General features: G+C 41.7%; 2 protein-coding genes across 2 annotated transcripts in view; one reads left to right on the top strand and one right to left on the bottom strand.

Moving 5' to 3' along the window:
• LOC120769684 overlaps nt 1–15,442 on the bottom strand; it is a 46,388-nt gene extending 30,946 nt beyond the window's left edge. Inside the window, exon 1 of the mRNA XM_040096806.1 lies at nt 14,464–15,442. Coding sequence (XP_039952740.1) covers nt 14,464–15,442 — 979 coding nt within the window. The remainder of the gene's footprint in view (nt 1–14,463) is intronic.
• LOC120769688 (endothelin-converting enzyme 1) lies at nt 2,183–4,096 on the top strand. The gene has a single exon (XM_040096814.1). The coding sequence runs from the start codon at nt 2,183–2,185 to the stop codon at nt 4,094–4,096; it is 1,914 nt and encodes a 637-aa protein (XP_039952748.1).
• Nucleotides 15,443–15,791: the final 349 nt, after the last annotated feature.

Raw genomic sequence — 15,791 nt, 5'->3', positions numbered from 1 at the left:
TCAAAAACGTTTTCCTCACTTTCGCAAAATTGAGTTAAAATTATAAAATGTGTGCTGCTTCTTTTTAAATTCCTCTTCGGCAAATGAATTATGAAGGCATTTACTCAGCGTTTCAGGTTATTTACGCAGATGACAGATCGAATTACAGTAAGATATTTGAATATCTCAAAATGGGTCAGTTAATGGCGCAGAAAGTCACGCATGCGCAAATGCGCGTCTATTTGTGGTGCTGGTGTGTACGCAAAGGAAAGTGAATCAATGCACACAAACAAACAAACGGCGGCGCAATTTGGGTTAATTGCCAAATGGCTCTTTGACCCAACACCGGTGAGATGGCAGTAAGAGCCGAAGATGTCTGGAATAGCAAGAACACTCCCTTAACAAGTCATTTGCATGTCGAAATCTTAGCGGCATATGCGCATATGTGCGTGTGTGTGTGTGTTTTAGGTGAGTTTTGTATTTATTACTTGAGTGGCATCAATCAAACGAGCATAAAATGTATTTATGGAAGTTTGCGCGGAAAGACGCTGTCACCTCAATATTAGTAACGCTGTGCTTTTATGAGCTGAAATTAGCAAGAAGAAATGAGCAAAGCTTGCAATGAAAGCATTTTATATGTAGTCGCACGTCAGTTTCAGTTTCAAAACACCAATCGTACATACATATGTACATGTAATGAATGTCGTGTTGCCACTGATCGCAAAGCGTAAAAGATCTTGCTTTTGGGTGCTGCGATGTATAAGCACGCTACCCAGCGTTGTGGGTTCGGGCCTTAAACAAGACAATTTTAAAGTGATAAGTTTTGGCCTAATAGTGGTTACCTCTCTGCAAGTATTATTAAACAGCTGACGGTTTTTCAGATATGATTGGACTTGGTAGATGAATCCATTAGTCTTTCGGTAACGATTTAATCTTGAAAGATACGCATAGTTTTTTTCTGATCAAAATATGGCATGTTGTACTACAATATCCGCAAGCGTCCCATTAATAGCAGATACATCTAAAAAATCTAAGATGTGATTTCTAGTATTGTATTTCTACGTAGCTCTTCAGATGGGATCGATAAAAAGTTTTGCTGAAAGGCTATGTGTGAGACTCCTTTGTAGCACAGCATTGGTTATCTTGTTATTTGAAATATTTCATTTCCACATATTGCAAAGATGTGTGAGGAATGAGGATAATGTACACGCGAAAATTGATAGAACCTCATAATCTCTGTCAATATGCTAAATCGTTGTTTCTCCAAATTAAATAGTCCCGCAAAACATAATGTAAAAAAGCTCGTCGGTCCCTGTAATCTATAAACAATTTGGAAATAACTTATCAGATAAGACTTGCAAATTCTAGTACCATTAGAACACATTTCGGCCTTGCGGTTTCAGAGTTTTGAAAGAGAGTTTAAGTCGCAAGTGAGGCGAAATTCAATGCTGCGTGCGACCCTAGTGTAAAAGTGATTTGGGAAGAACCCAACCTGTGGTGAGCTGATTTTGATGTCTCAAAATAATAAATGAGGTCTCCTCAATCTCTCACATTAGATACATACAAAAAATAATAAATTTATTAGTTTATGAAAAATAGGCCATAATGAGCATTTTGTGGTGGGCCGCGCATTAAAAGTTTAATTGCAAACTCGTCTCACACATACGAACAGAAGCGAGTACATTCACACGTGTATATTTTCAGGTAGAATAGTCAAGCCGGCATAGCACATAGCATAGTCAAATATATGAGCGTGTGCTTGCTTACTTTCATAAATTCTATTTCTATTCGAATTTGGGCCAACCGACTGCCAACAACAATGATTTTAGCCGATGAGCCGATAGAAATCAGTTGGGCGAAAATCCATATAAACCAAAAACGCAAGCTGGAGTGGTGGCTTAGAAGTACATAAGCTTTCGTGGTGTACAGAAGCGTTATAGTTGCGAGTGAGCACTGTGTGAATTCACATAGAACAGAACAGAGCATTGTTAAGCAGAAATTATCCAAAGCGGCAGTAAGCTTAAAAATGTCATCACCATGTCATGGTCTATTAGCGTTACTGATCATTACACTAATCGTCGATTGGCCATGGCCCTGGCCTGAGCGTGTGGCGCAAGCGATGAGCATTCCAACGGAACGGCCAGGCCACACACAGTCAAAACTCAATAGCACGGGCAGTGCGCTCTTTCGGCTGCCCACACAAATGGACGAGTACGCGGTTTTGGAGGAGTTTGGCAGGCTCACGTTGGCCAGCATGAACCAGAGCGTGGATCCGTGTGAAGACTTTTACGAATACGCTTGCGGCAATTGGAAACAGGCCGAATTGATACCGGCGCGTTCTCGAAATAACACATTTTTGAACGGCATGCAGTTTTCCGTTAATGAAATGCTCACTCAGTTCTTAAAAAATGCCACCGAGAAGGAAATGAAACTGGATAATGCGGAGTCCAAGGCGAAGGCGTTTTTTGCATCATGCTTGCGTATGAGCGAGGATATGTCTGTTGGCTATAAGCTGCTTTTGGAGATGGACGAATTCGCATTCAACTTGAATGAAAAGCGAGAATCAAATGAAACATTTGATTGGATCAACATAAACTTCTTGTCTCATTATGGCGTGTATCCTTTGCTTCCTCTTAAAATACACTATGATACAGAGAGTCGCAAGTTCGACGTTTTGCTAAGTGCCTCGGGTAAGGTTCTGGGCAACTCAGATGTCATCGACATTAAGAATATGACAAGAGATTTTAAAATTGAGAATGAAGAAGAACTTCGGCAATTCAACGAAGAATTTAAGCTTGTCATCGATTTTGAAAAGAATCTTACAATGCATTCGAACAGACGAAACGAAAGCGAGGAACTCACTTTAGGCGAATTCAAACTGAAGTACAAGGACAACTTGTTGAACTGGACACGTTACTTCGAAGTAGCATTCAATGGAAGCGCGAAAAATGACTGGATAATGCAAAATACCATCGCCGATGTAGATCCCCTTGTAAATTTCTTGCAAAAATCCGATCTAGAAACTCTGAGGAGTTATCTGAAGTGGCGCACAATAGCCAAATTCTATTATTTATGGAAGTACGAAACGAGTGATAAGTCAATGGAGAGTAATTGTCGGGAGCATACGAGTATATACTTCAATTACGCACTGCTTCCTTGGTTTATTGATAATGTTTACGACGCCGAACGACGGGAAGATATTTTACAACTAGCGAAACACATTAAAGAAACCTTCTACGATCTGTTGGGCAAGTACACGTGGTTGGACGACGAAACGCGTTCGAATGCGAAGACGAAGCTACGCGCCATGGACATCACTGTCGGCTACTCTGACGAAATGCGGCACCGTGACGTCATCAACCATGTGTATGAAGATGTGCAGATTGGCGACAATTGGTATAAGAATTTACAAGCGGTCGAGAAGAATCGTGCCAGGGTACGTATGCGTTCGGTGAATAAGGCGATAATACCGCCTCTTATGTCAACGCGCGATGTGAATGCCTACTATGCGGACTTTTTAAATTTGGTCTTCATAGGCATTGGCATTTCTCAGGCGCCATTCTATCACCTGAAATACCCAGCATCTATCAAATTTAGCGGCATTGGCAATATAATTGGTCATGAGATGGCACACGGCTTCGATTCCTATTGCTATCAATATGATTACGATGGCAAGAAACTCAACTGGTGGACCGAGGCGTCCTTGCGCAATTTCAAGGAGCGCTATCGCTGCTTGGAGTCTCAGTACAACAAGTATATATTCCATGGTGTGCTAACAAATGGCACGCTCACGTCCGGTGACAACATTGCAGACAACGTGGGCACGCGCATCTCGTACCACGCCTACCTAAATAGCTACGGTAAACTGGATGGGGACAAGAAGCCCATACCCGGTGTGAATTTGACCAACAAGCAGTTATACTTTTTGAAATTCGCCCAAACCTGGTGCACCGGCAGAGATGACGCTTCCAAGGTGCGACGCATGAAGACCGACGTGCATGCTTACGAGGAGTTTCGAGTCATGGGAACGCTTCAAAATATGCCGGAATTCAGTGAGGTGTACAAGTGTAGATTAGGATCGGAAATGAACCCGTTAAAGAAATGTATGGTTTGGTAAATGGTCAACGAGCGAATAAAGTGCAAAAGAAACAAAGAAAAACACAGCCTTTACCTAATATTGAAGAAAGTTCTTTGTTCGGTTTGACACAAATGGTTTCTGGGTTTGGCTATAGTTTTCAAACTATTTTTTACTGCAGAAAGTTCTCTCATACATAATATTAGGTCTCTGTGTATGTTAATGGCATCAAAAAGTATCTTCTGAAAGATCAAATGCACCTTTTTCGCGAGTCTATCGACATCATTTCTGTAATAAAAGACCCTTTTGTTCCACAGGCTTTTGTGTTATAAGAGCATAACTGTAATGAAATGTAACGGATTTCGCTGAACAATGGGGTTCCTCAGCGGCTACAAATCCATTAAAGCAAAGTCACATTTAATATTACATGCATGGACATACGCACACAGAACAGGTGAGAAGGCAGCCACATGCGGCACTGAGTGGAAACGAATGAAAACAATTAGAAGATTTGCCATTATTAATTGTCACCCCGCAGCAGGTAACGGCTCTTGAGAAATGTACGAAACAATATGTGACAACAACAAAAAGCGGCGTAACATTCATCCAAGATTTTAGTACCTACTTATTAAACAGTACAGTTTTATTCGAGTAGTGTACAGCTCAGTGAAACCCACGTTTAAATAGCAATATTCTTCATACATATGTACACTTATGCATAAGTATACCTGAAATCCACGTTGACATATCAAGAACTCCTGTGCGCATAATAATTTATTGACTTAGAAGGAAGAAAACCGGCTGCACTTATCTGCCAAACTAACGGGTTTTACGGTTCTTTTGTACACTTCGGCGCCAGAGTTCTTATTAGGACTGCGTTGAGTTGATTTTTTACCTGCTCGGTTTTAGCTTGGCGATTAATTTTAACATTATCTGTGCGCCTTTTTGACTTATTGCTCACTTTCTTCTCAAACGAAGGATCATCGTGCATATTCGTCAGTCATTTGCATTTTGGTAGTTTGTCAGAATCTCATCATAGCGGTATGTTGTTGTAGTTTCTATTTTAACCTTCATCCATGTGTTCTTGATTGCGAGGAGATTTGCCTTAATATAAATGAGCAAAAAATGCAGTTTGAGTAAATGAATTAGAACGAATTTCATACTTGTAGAAATCGGCCTGCCTTTTTGTTGGACTCCAACAACCAGCAGCTAGTGCCTTGTGTTGGTGTCGTGGTTGCACTTAGTGCAGAGGAGGCTTCGTGGCCCAGCAACAACATGTTACCTTAATTACATGCACAGCCTCTGAGTTGGTCAGCGGCTTCCATGGGAATCAGGGCCAACCGGCCATGCAGGCTGTATGATCTTTCCGATCGTCAGTGAACAAATGGGCGTTAGCGCAGCCGCAACCATGTCGCCGATACAGACGCAGAAGCCGAGCAAGCGGCAGCTTGGGAATGGACACATGTAAAATCAGGTCGGGCGCTGCGCGCAACCAACTGCCGCGGATGCGATCTTCCCAGAGTAATGGCCGCAGCAGCTGCCATAATATTGCAATATGAAATGGTGAATTATGAAAATCGTTCAGAACTGAACTGTGTTGGGCCAAGCGAAAAGCGAAGAAGCAGCAGCCCAAACGCAAAGTAAGCTAAGAATCATGAGACCACATAATGCATGCAACTGCTGCTGCCGATTTTCTTATTTTATTAAGTGGAGATGATCAATTTAAATATTTCCTTCGCTGGTGCCTACACGAACGCGTCGCCCCTGACCTTGCTGCCATGCTTGCTTGGCTTCTTCAATCGGCCGCCTGCGCATCCATCTCGTGGCCCGGGTTAATGGAGTGTTCCCAACCGATGTATGGAAGCAATACTTACGTGGTCAGTGGCAATTGAGCTCAAAATATGGTCGGACATGCTTGTTGTTGCTTTTGTTATTATTATTATTGTTGTTGTTGTAGCTGCTGCTGCTAGTGCTGGTGCCGGTGCTGGTACAGCTATTGCTGTTGTTTTAGTAAACGCCCTGACGTTACGCCCGCTCGTACTGCCGCACTATTGAATCACCTACCACAACAAAGATCGCTAAGCGAAAACATTTTAGCGAACCTCATGAAGGCAACAACAACAACAGAAACAGCAACGGCCGATCGCACGCAGCAAGTGTTGCATGCGCTTTCGACAAATACCGGCATATTTCTACGAGTTGGTGTGTGTGAGTGGGTTTGCGCTTGCGCGCGCGCACTCCTGCCCGCGATTATCTAAATTGCATACGAAATTATTTTAATTAAAAATCTAATTTAGCATTTTGTTTTTGGGCCGGTGGAAGATGTTTAACATATTAGAGCCGAGCGAGCCGCACAATGTACGGGTGTAACAGCAGGGCTCGCACTGCGCACAGCGGCCAACTTATCCAATGCATGGCCGTGAAGCCAAATATGTCCATATACGCACGAATCATTCCTTGCACATACATACATATATACAAACACACTCATGTAGTATATGTGAACATTATGCATATAAGTATGGGCTCGGTGAATATCAGCATAAGGAGATGTGTAGACATGCGTATACTCAGATATACAAATATCACAAGTGTATTACAAAGTCCCACCCATGGGAAAGTTTGTGCAACTTCACATCAGAGTATTAACGCTTTTGCATCTGAACCCAACTATGGGCAGGTCCAACTTAAGCCAAACGAAGCGACAGCCACAGTACACACATACACACGCATCACGTGGACCTTTCTCAGTAATATAGCAAGCTATGGCATTTTCTTGGCCTTATTCAAATGATATCTGAAATATTCGGTTTTGCCTCGGTCGCCAAAACACAATCCTATAACTGTTTCGATGTCTCTAAAGCAATGTCTTTTATAGTTCTTAGAAGCGAGCATAGAGAGTAGAACATAGTTGGTTTGGGCACCAAAACATTAAGTTTTTTTAATGGCTTGAATAAAAGCGGAAAAGATGCATAAAAATAGCTGAAGCATAATTACGAATTTATTTAATTCTCCCTTCGGTTGGACGCACTCACTGGATGAATGCGCCACTCTCGCGTACACATACGGAAACACTCACACAGATGTTGCATGTAATTAAAATTTCGCGTGGAAGAGGTGTGAAAATACGTCATGTGGTCAGTTCTATTGATCATTTGTCGATCGACGACGAGCATAAGCGGCTCTTGCCTTCAGCTCCAATTGATCTCAGGTCTTCCGCTCCGCTGCAAATGAGTATGCATGCAAGTGATTAATGGTCGTTGATTTGAGGTTCTTCATAACATGTACTCGTGCAAGTATGCGTTCTTTCGAAAAATTCAGTTTTCCGGTTCATCCTTTGAACACTTCCAAATGCATTTGTGAGAATTTACATATGTACTCGTGTAAACACCTAAGCATACTTATGTACACAGCTACGATTATGCATGAGCCCATCAATTGACACGGCATTAGGGTAGTATAAGATTGCCAAATTGCTTACGCGTACTCAAACCTCTGGGATCAATTACAGTATCCTGCCAGTATGTGCATACGTACGTATCTAGAAGTATTATTTTCTTAATTTGATGTAATGTATATGTGGACTGAAATACCCATTCATGTAATTAAGTACGTACAAAGGTTTATTATATATGTTCTTAGTAATACCCACCCGGGTTCTTCTGTCAAAGAGATATACAAATACTTTTAACTTTTAGAGAAAAACTTCCGCTTTATTTGTGAGTTGAAATGGTACCTGAACTTACAACCACAGGCGGTTTTGTGTGAAGGGAGTCTGTTTCTTGAATATTCTAAAATAATAAAAATCACTTTCAGTTATACGAGTATGTTTTTAATATGACAAAGCTATTGATTAAATAAAAAATCGATGGTAGCAGATAGGTCTATGGACCTTAAAACATTTATCGGAAATTTTCGAAAGTCGAAGTTCAACAAACACTTTATAAATCTAGAGATAAATATGTATATTGGAACCCGCCAACTCATTTTAACATTTTTGTAAAAACGGTTAATTTCGGGCGGCAGCGATGTTGATATATCGGTGGTACCAAATGAGGAGCTTCTATGGGTAAAAGGACGTGTGTAAAAGTTCAGATCTATATCTTGAAAACTGAAGAACTAGTTTGGGTATATCAGACGGCCAGATAAACAGATGACACTCAGCTTGACATGCTGAATATTTACTAGTATTTATGTATATATGTACATATAAGGTGCGTTCCAAAGTAAACAGGACTTAAAAAAAAGCAGATCAAATGGCTTTTTCGGCAAAATCAATTTATTTTATTCAAAATAGTCTCCTTCTGCTTCAATACAGCTTTTTGCACGGTCCAAAAGCATGTCGAACGAGTGTTTTAGCTTGTTGGCCGGTATGGCCCCCAGTATGCCGATGCAAGCCTTTTGAATGGCCTATACGTCTGCATAACGCTTTCCTTTCATGGGCAAATGCATTTTTCCGAAAAGGAAGAAGTCGCACGGTGCCATATCAGGTGACTACGGGGAGTGGTTAATGATTAACATGTGATTTTTGGTCAAATAATTGGTCACAATGATGTCCTTCGTATGTTAGATTCCGAGCAATTTTTGGTCTTCAGTCAAGTTGTGCGGAACAAACCGTGCACACACCTTTCTTAAGCCCAAATGTTCGGTCAAAATGCAATAAATCGATGGTTTGGAGATGTTCAATTCCATTTTCATGAATTTCAATGATGATTTCGGCTGATTTTTGATTAATTCACGCACAGTTTCGATGGAATTTCCGGTGATTACGGATTTTGATTGGCCCACACGTGGATCGTCATTTATGTCCTCACGACCACTTTGAAAACGTTGAAACCACTCGTACACTCTGCTATGGGATAGGCAATCATTGTCATAAACTTGTTTCATCAATTGAAACGTTTCGGTAAAAGTTTTACCAATTTTAAACCAAAATTGTTCGAAGCTCATTTTCGCACCGATAATACATACTTACTGACACTTAAATAACTTCACTTCCAATCTATGAAATGTCATGAAATTCTCACTGGACAATCGATAAAGATGGCAGATTCTAACGCACCAGTGGACATATAGATGGCGCTACCAGGGGGCGCTCGATTCAAAAAGTCCTGTTTACTTTGGAACACACTTTGTATATATATAATATGTATATACTTTATGCAGTTTTTAAATATTTTATGGCAACATTAATACAAACTTGTATATCTTCTTTAGGGATAAATACAAATAGACGAAATTAATTATATTATTTCGTACTGTATACTTGTATTCATATGCGCCGAAGCCTTATATTTAGCGTCTCAAATGAACCATTACTTAACATACAGGCCTATCATACATATGTACCTGTATGTATGTACATTCGCACGAATAAATTCCCATTTACATAAATACATTGAGTATGGGAATGCAAGGGCTTAACAAAACTGATAATTACCACAGTGAGTAAATGCGTAAATAAAGGTTTGTGTGTCTGAAATAATAATGAAAACCTCAAAGAGTGCCTTAATCGAATGCGGCAGCAAATTAGGATCTAATTTCTCAAAACCAAAAGCAACAATAAAACACTGGGCTTGCCTTTAGTTATAGATATGGATATGAACGAAGACGGCAATGGGAAAGGGGCAATGGAAAAAGATAAATGATTTCAAGACAGCTCAGGTGCAGTGGCAGCGGCAGCGGATTTTGATTGACGTTTCACTGCAACTGTAAATGCATTCTAAATGAGCAGAGTGGAAGATTTGTATTCGCGCACAAAAGAAATTCAATGCATCTGCATAGAAGATCGATGCGAGACATTCAAATTTGGCAGCGCAGCTCATGCTGAGGCACAGCGCTCGCTGGTTGGCCGCCGATCCATTAGCAGACAATGCGAGCAGCCGCTGAAGCAGAGAGATTGGCGGTGGCAGAAGTAGCGCAGCAGCGGCCTCGAAGACAAATGAGCTCGTATTGACAGTGACAGGATAATGCGGCAGACGAACTCGCGAATAGAACGAACGAGTGAACGCGCGGTGCCGGTGTCGGTGCACTTGTGCCGACAGCTTCAGTCACCAAACCTCTCTGGTGTTGGTTTTGTGTGCGTTTTCTCACATTAACCCCTAAAGATGGAGCGGTTGCGTCTGCGCCTGCGCCGATGCCACGATGCCGCTGATGATGTTGTTGTGTTGCGGTCGTTGCATTTCTTTAATTTTTGAAGATAATTAAGCGGAACAATGCACTGCATTCACAGATATTTCTGGTCCACTTGAATGCACCAGCTCACACACTGACACACACATCATCGCTGTCTTGGATGCGCGCATGTGCATATCGAGATTTTCTTATTGTGTTTTGATTGCACTTCGGCTACCTTACGACGCTGCTTCAATTAGTTGCCTGCATATCGCCTGCAATTATAATAATTGCTTTTCTTTTATCTTCTCTCGGCTGCGGTAAATAAATAAAAAATGATGCGAAGGGCCTATACACCATCACACACATACTTATGCACTTGCATGGGCACATTCGTACTCTTTTCGTGCATTCGTCACCTGTGTTCGTATTGAGGACTGTGAATGAAATGTATTTTGCACTTTGAAAGACAAATCGGCTTGTTTACACACACATACAACCATACAAAAAAATTTATTTACAAAATTGATTTTCTCAATTAGACGCTGTTTGCACATTTTCGGGTGCCGATTTGGGTTTAATTAAAAGTGCGCTCTTTCAACTCTCCACATGGTTGTTGCATGAGAAATCCGCAAATAACAGTAAGTTTAGTTTATGCAGTTCTAATAGGTTCAAAGTGCTGATTTGCATTCGATTTTATATTTTGCATTACTTCAATTTAAATGTTTAATATGTAGTGGGACATACATACTTTCAAACATTAAGTAAAATGTACAAGTAGAGTATGTAAGCACATTTGTCAGCCAACTGGGCTTTTAGTCTTGTGTGTGCGTGAATCTCTTTTGTTCAGAGATATCAGCATTGGGTTTTTCGAAATTACTTTAATTTCCGGTGGCGTGCTACGCATAATGTGGTCAGCGTACGGTATATGTGAGTATGCAACAGCTTCTTTCTGATTTTTGTCCATTTTCTATCTGCCTCTTAGTACGTATGTATACGTGGGTTACCTTTTATATTTCGGGAGTTGGCAACGCTAGTATTGTAATGTGGAAAATCGCAACTTTATCGTAAAATTTGACATTGGTAGTGAGAAATGTTAAACGGTAACGGTGCTTCGAAATGCATCTATTGAATAGCGCAATATGATGAATTGTGGATTTACGCGTATGAGCCCTAAAGTAAAGAGCACTCGATTGGACTTCGACTTATATGAGTCATCCTGCGTATAGTCCTGACTTAGCACCAAAATATTTTTATCCGGTACGAAAAAGATAAAGAGACCTGAAGAAGCGGTTGATGCGTTCAGAACGTATGTTTTGGAGATACATATGTATATACCTCAATCAGAGTGGCAAAATTGATTTGGCAATTGGTTCAAACGCATTCAAAAGTGTACAGATCTTAAAGAGAAATATTTCGAAAATCAATAAAGCTATTTTCAATTATTAATATTTGTTTTTGTTTACTAATCCCGAAATATAAATGGCAACCCACGTATATGCATATGTAGTTGTGTTTCGTTGATTTTCCTCTTCGGTTTTAGCTCACCTGTCGGATAGCTTACATTAAATTCCATAATTATACATAACTCTCAAAAATTTCCTATTACCGCATCAAATCTTCGGAACATCAAAACGGCGCTGGCTTGCATGTGACCCAAACATTTCCGCTTCCCAAGTAGATCATTTATTTACATACGCAAATGTAAAGCTGTCGCACATACAAAGCATACAAAAATACATGCATACAGAAACGTAAACATGCGGTTAGACAAAGCTAATGTTTTACAGTTAAAGACGCCTACCACTTCCACCTTACCTCTCAGCCAAAATATTGCACAAGTCCACCATTTTCTGTGCTAACACCAGTCGCTAATGAGATGCCGATTTGCAGTAAATAATCATTAATAAAATGGACCATTTGGAGTTGGCGCTTAGTCTCTATTACCGTAAACGCATTAAAGCTTGTTCTAAGCGAACAGTGGGACCAGTATTTTAATGCCTAACTGCATTCCCTCGGCTACAGGTATTCCATATACATACATATATATGTATGTATGTATTTGGCAAACTCCAATCATCTCGAAATAGCTAGCAATCGCGCCCTAGAACTCCGTCTGATCGTTTAGTCATCAATTTAAAAACGCCCAAAGAAGTGAGACCAGCTGACAGAAAACTTTTGCCCCAAATGACATTTACACACAGATTTCTTTAACTGAACTGTCACAGATTGGGGTTGCGCCCAGGCATATGTACATATGTATGTACGGATGTATGTATTTAGGTTTGACCGATTTCGATGTGAATGCCTAAATTGCCAAAAGTAAGTGTTAAAGTGAAAAACGAGGTATTTACAAACTGTTAACAACTTTTCGCAGCAACAGATTGCACAACCCGACCACACGACAGTCCTCCCCACGTATGTATATGTGTGTGTACGGGTATGTGGGTCTATTTGCACGCACTCATAAACAACTTAACCCTTTTGCCTGCTTATGTGTATTTGCAATGAAAAAGTGACCAACTCCTACTTCCGCTCACGCATCGCAACCCTGCGCCCAAGGAGCAGTACTTATGAGATTTTCAATTTTTTATGCGTTTAAAGGATTCCCATTTCACTTGTCGTCTGCTGTGCAATAAACTCGCCGAAACATCAACGACCTGCTTCCTCGAGACTAAGCTCTAAGTCAGAGATTTCCCCAAATTTAATGCCTGCACACATGATACCAGCGCTGCGATAAAGACTCGCCCGGGCCGCCGATGAAATTTCCGCACAGTGCCCTGGAGTACTGCGGGTAGTGTCAACAAAAGCTTAATTTTGTTGTTGCTGGACACCAATAAACCCGCCTCACTTCCTCTAGTATATACTTTCCCATATGTGTATGTGTGTGTGCGTGTGTGCATGTGTTTGCTTTTTAGAAAAACGAACGGAGCAGAAGGAGTTAATGTCGCAAGTACATTGGCAACATTTATGAAGATTGAAAGGGTTGCCGAACGCTGTGCCGACCTGAGACGTCCGTGCGGGGCCACAAATTAAAGGGTGCATATGTTAACCCACTTGCAGTGGCGTAGTAAAAAACAAGCCGGCGCGGCTGGAGCGTGCAAATGGGACTGAGCGGCAAGGATTCACGAATAACAGCAAGTGACACGAGCGCTCAAGTGCTGGCTCGCAAGTCTTTAGTGGTTCATATAAATGATTTCTGGTTGTTTAACTGTCTGCTTTCGTTTCGGCATGAACATGTATGTATGTATGTGATTTGTGTGCCTGCATGTGTGGATGTCGTTATCAAACATTCATTTAGGACAAGTGTGTTCCTGAAGGGCAATGGTTGGATGGGCCAATTGATGAAACATCTTGTTTTCTCTCGATTATTGAATTTTGAACGCCCCTTTGTTATGATCAATTTTTTGTTGCTTTAACCTTCATTCGTGTTGTACGAACACAACGAACACAACCACACATTAATGCTCCGAGCATATGTTTGCTGCTACTATTGTTGTCACAGCTTATATTTGGAAGGTGTTGAAAGTAAGTGGCGGCGTGTTTATGAAGAGACACTTGCCACCATATTGCATGCTTTGAATACCTTGCGCAATGCCCCCTCCTACTGGGGTCGTTCAAAGTTACATGGGCTCATGGAAAACTGAAATTCAAACATAGCAATCGGGCAAGTCGTATCACGGCACGCGGTACGTTCATTAGTTGGGCAGAAGTTTTGTTACTTCTTTCCAAGAAGCATTCCGAGCTTCACTTAAAACATCATATTGCAAGCATACAGAAGAAGTATTTGAGAAAAAATGGAACCTTTAAATGCTTATACGGATTCCACCAGAACAAGATGCCTATCCATTTTCAGAGCCCACACGCTGCATCTCTAGAAGGACTAATGGATTTTTACTGAGAACTGTTTAGAATTGATAAGTTTTTTGCTTTTTTGCTCCGTGCGAATATTTCTTAGCTTTACTTTAGATGTAGATATACATAAATTACCAAATAAACGACGTTAGACGCAAGGGGTGTACTGTGATGTTTCCGATTTTCAAAAATATACAGAAAACACCAAAGCGGTTAACGCCACTATTCTACTAGATATTAATTTAATTTCGAAGCCTCAATGAGATGTTTAATTCGATACCAAAATGTGTTCCGTATTAACTAAAGTGGATTAACCCAGAACCTTTAATACCTACATATGTATATTGAAGCTGAGTACAAAGTGCACCTTCACACACACACACACCCATACACACGTATATTATGACATTAAAATCATCCGAGAACATTACCATACATACCTTGCTTGACGGGAGCAGCTTCAGCTGTGTGCACCGTCTGTCTGTTATCATTTGTTCGTTCTTCATCTCCGTGCGCAACCTCGTCTTCGGCTTGCATGTATTGCGTTTGAAGGAATTCCTGTTTGACGTGAATTTGCGGATAATGCGGCGATGGTGCTGTCGTCACTCCATCAGCGCTAATTGATGATTCATTCTCTTGGTGGCGAGTGGGCGAATAACACCCATGCCAGCAAGCTGTTGCCGACGTTAGAGCTGTTGGGGCAGCGGGGGAGATTTGCTTATCGCCGACGTGCCACAGAGGGGAGCGGGTGCCTGAAGCGTAACAATTAACCTTGTCTCCGTCGTCGTGGCCGTCGTTGTTGACGTCGTCGTAGTCGTCGTCGCAATTGTTAGCTTGCTGGCTATTGCCATTCAAATGTCGGCGATGGTGTCGATTTGATGAAGTATCGGACACGCCGTCATAACGGCCACCAAACACACTGCAATTGATGTTGTCTGCGTCGGCTGCGTTCGCTCCGTCGGGCTTGCTGCTGCTGGCGGTGGCAATTTCATTTACTACATAATTGCTGCTAACAACGCCAACTGTTGAGTGATGATGTGGCGAGGTAACGCTACCTCTCTCGTCTGTAATTTGGCTATTAACACCTGTAGTGGCTGCTGTTCTTATCGCCGTACTAGATGGAGCCATTGCCGTAAGCATTGTGCCGGCTAATGCGCCGGTTACTGCGGCCGTTGTTGTCAATGCTGTTGTTGCTATTGCTGTTGATGTCAGTACATTTGAGGCTAAGACTGTATTTGATTGCTGTTTGATAGGCATAGATTGACTGGCCGCATTCGGCCTGCTTGTCGCAGCCACCGTTGGAGTGGTTCGAGTTGGCGACTTTGTCACCTCCGCCACGGGCATTGCGGCGGCAACATCGGCCACTGTCATTAGAGACAGAGAATTTTCTGGTTCGGGCATTGCCAAAAGCAGTGGCATTCAGACCTCGCAGCGTTGCGTTGTGTAAATGTTGCCGGAGCCGTCGGCAACGAGCGCGTGGATCCAAACAAAGCGCGAAAATTGAAGACGGAATGTTCAACGGAGGGGCAGCAATTCGTCAGCGAACGCTTTATTATGATTTATGGGTTTCGCGTTTAGCTTGCATCGGGCTGTTGTTGCCACGTCTCTGGAATGCGTAACCGCTTAGCCGCTCAGTCGCTTAGTTGTTTAGTTGCTTAGTTGCTTGCGTGCGATTTGGCTCATTATAACCGTTTCGAAATGTTGTTGTACAGATGCGCTTTTAGATTATGATGTTGACCCATGCACCGATGGTGATTTGTTTCCGAGC

This window comes from Bactrocera tryoni, chromosome 2, assembly GCF_016617805.1.
Source record: "Bactrocera tryoni isolate S06 chromosome 2, CSIRO_BtryS06_freeze2, whole genome shotgun sequence".
Classification (NCBI taxonomy): domain Eukaryota; kingdom Metazoa; phylum Arthropoda; class Insecta; order Diptera; family Tephritidae; genus Bactrocera; species Bactrocera tryoni.
The sequence above is the reverse complement of the archived record's forward strand: the minus strand, read 5'-3'. Positions and strand labels throughout refer to the sequence as shown.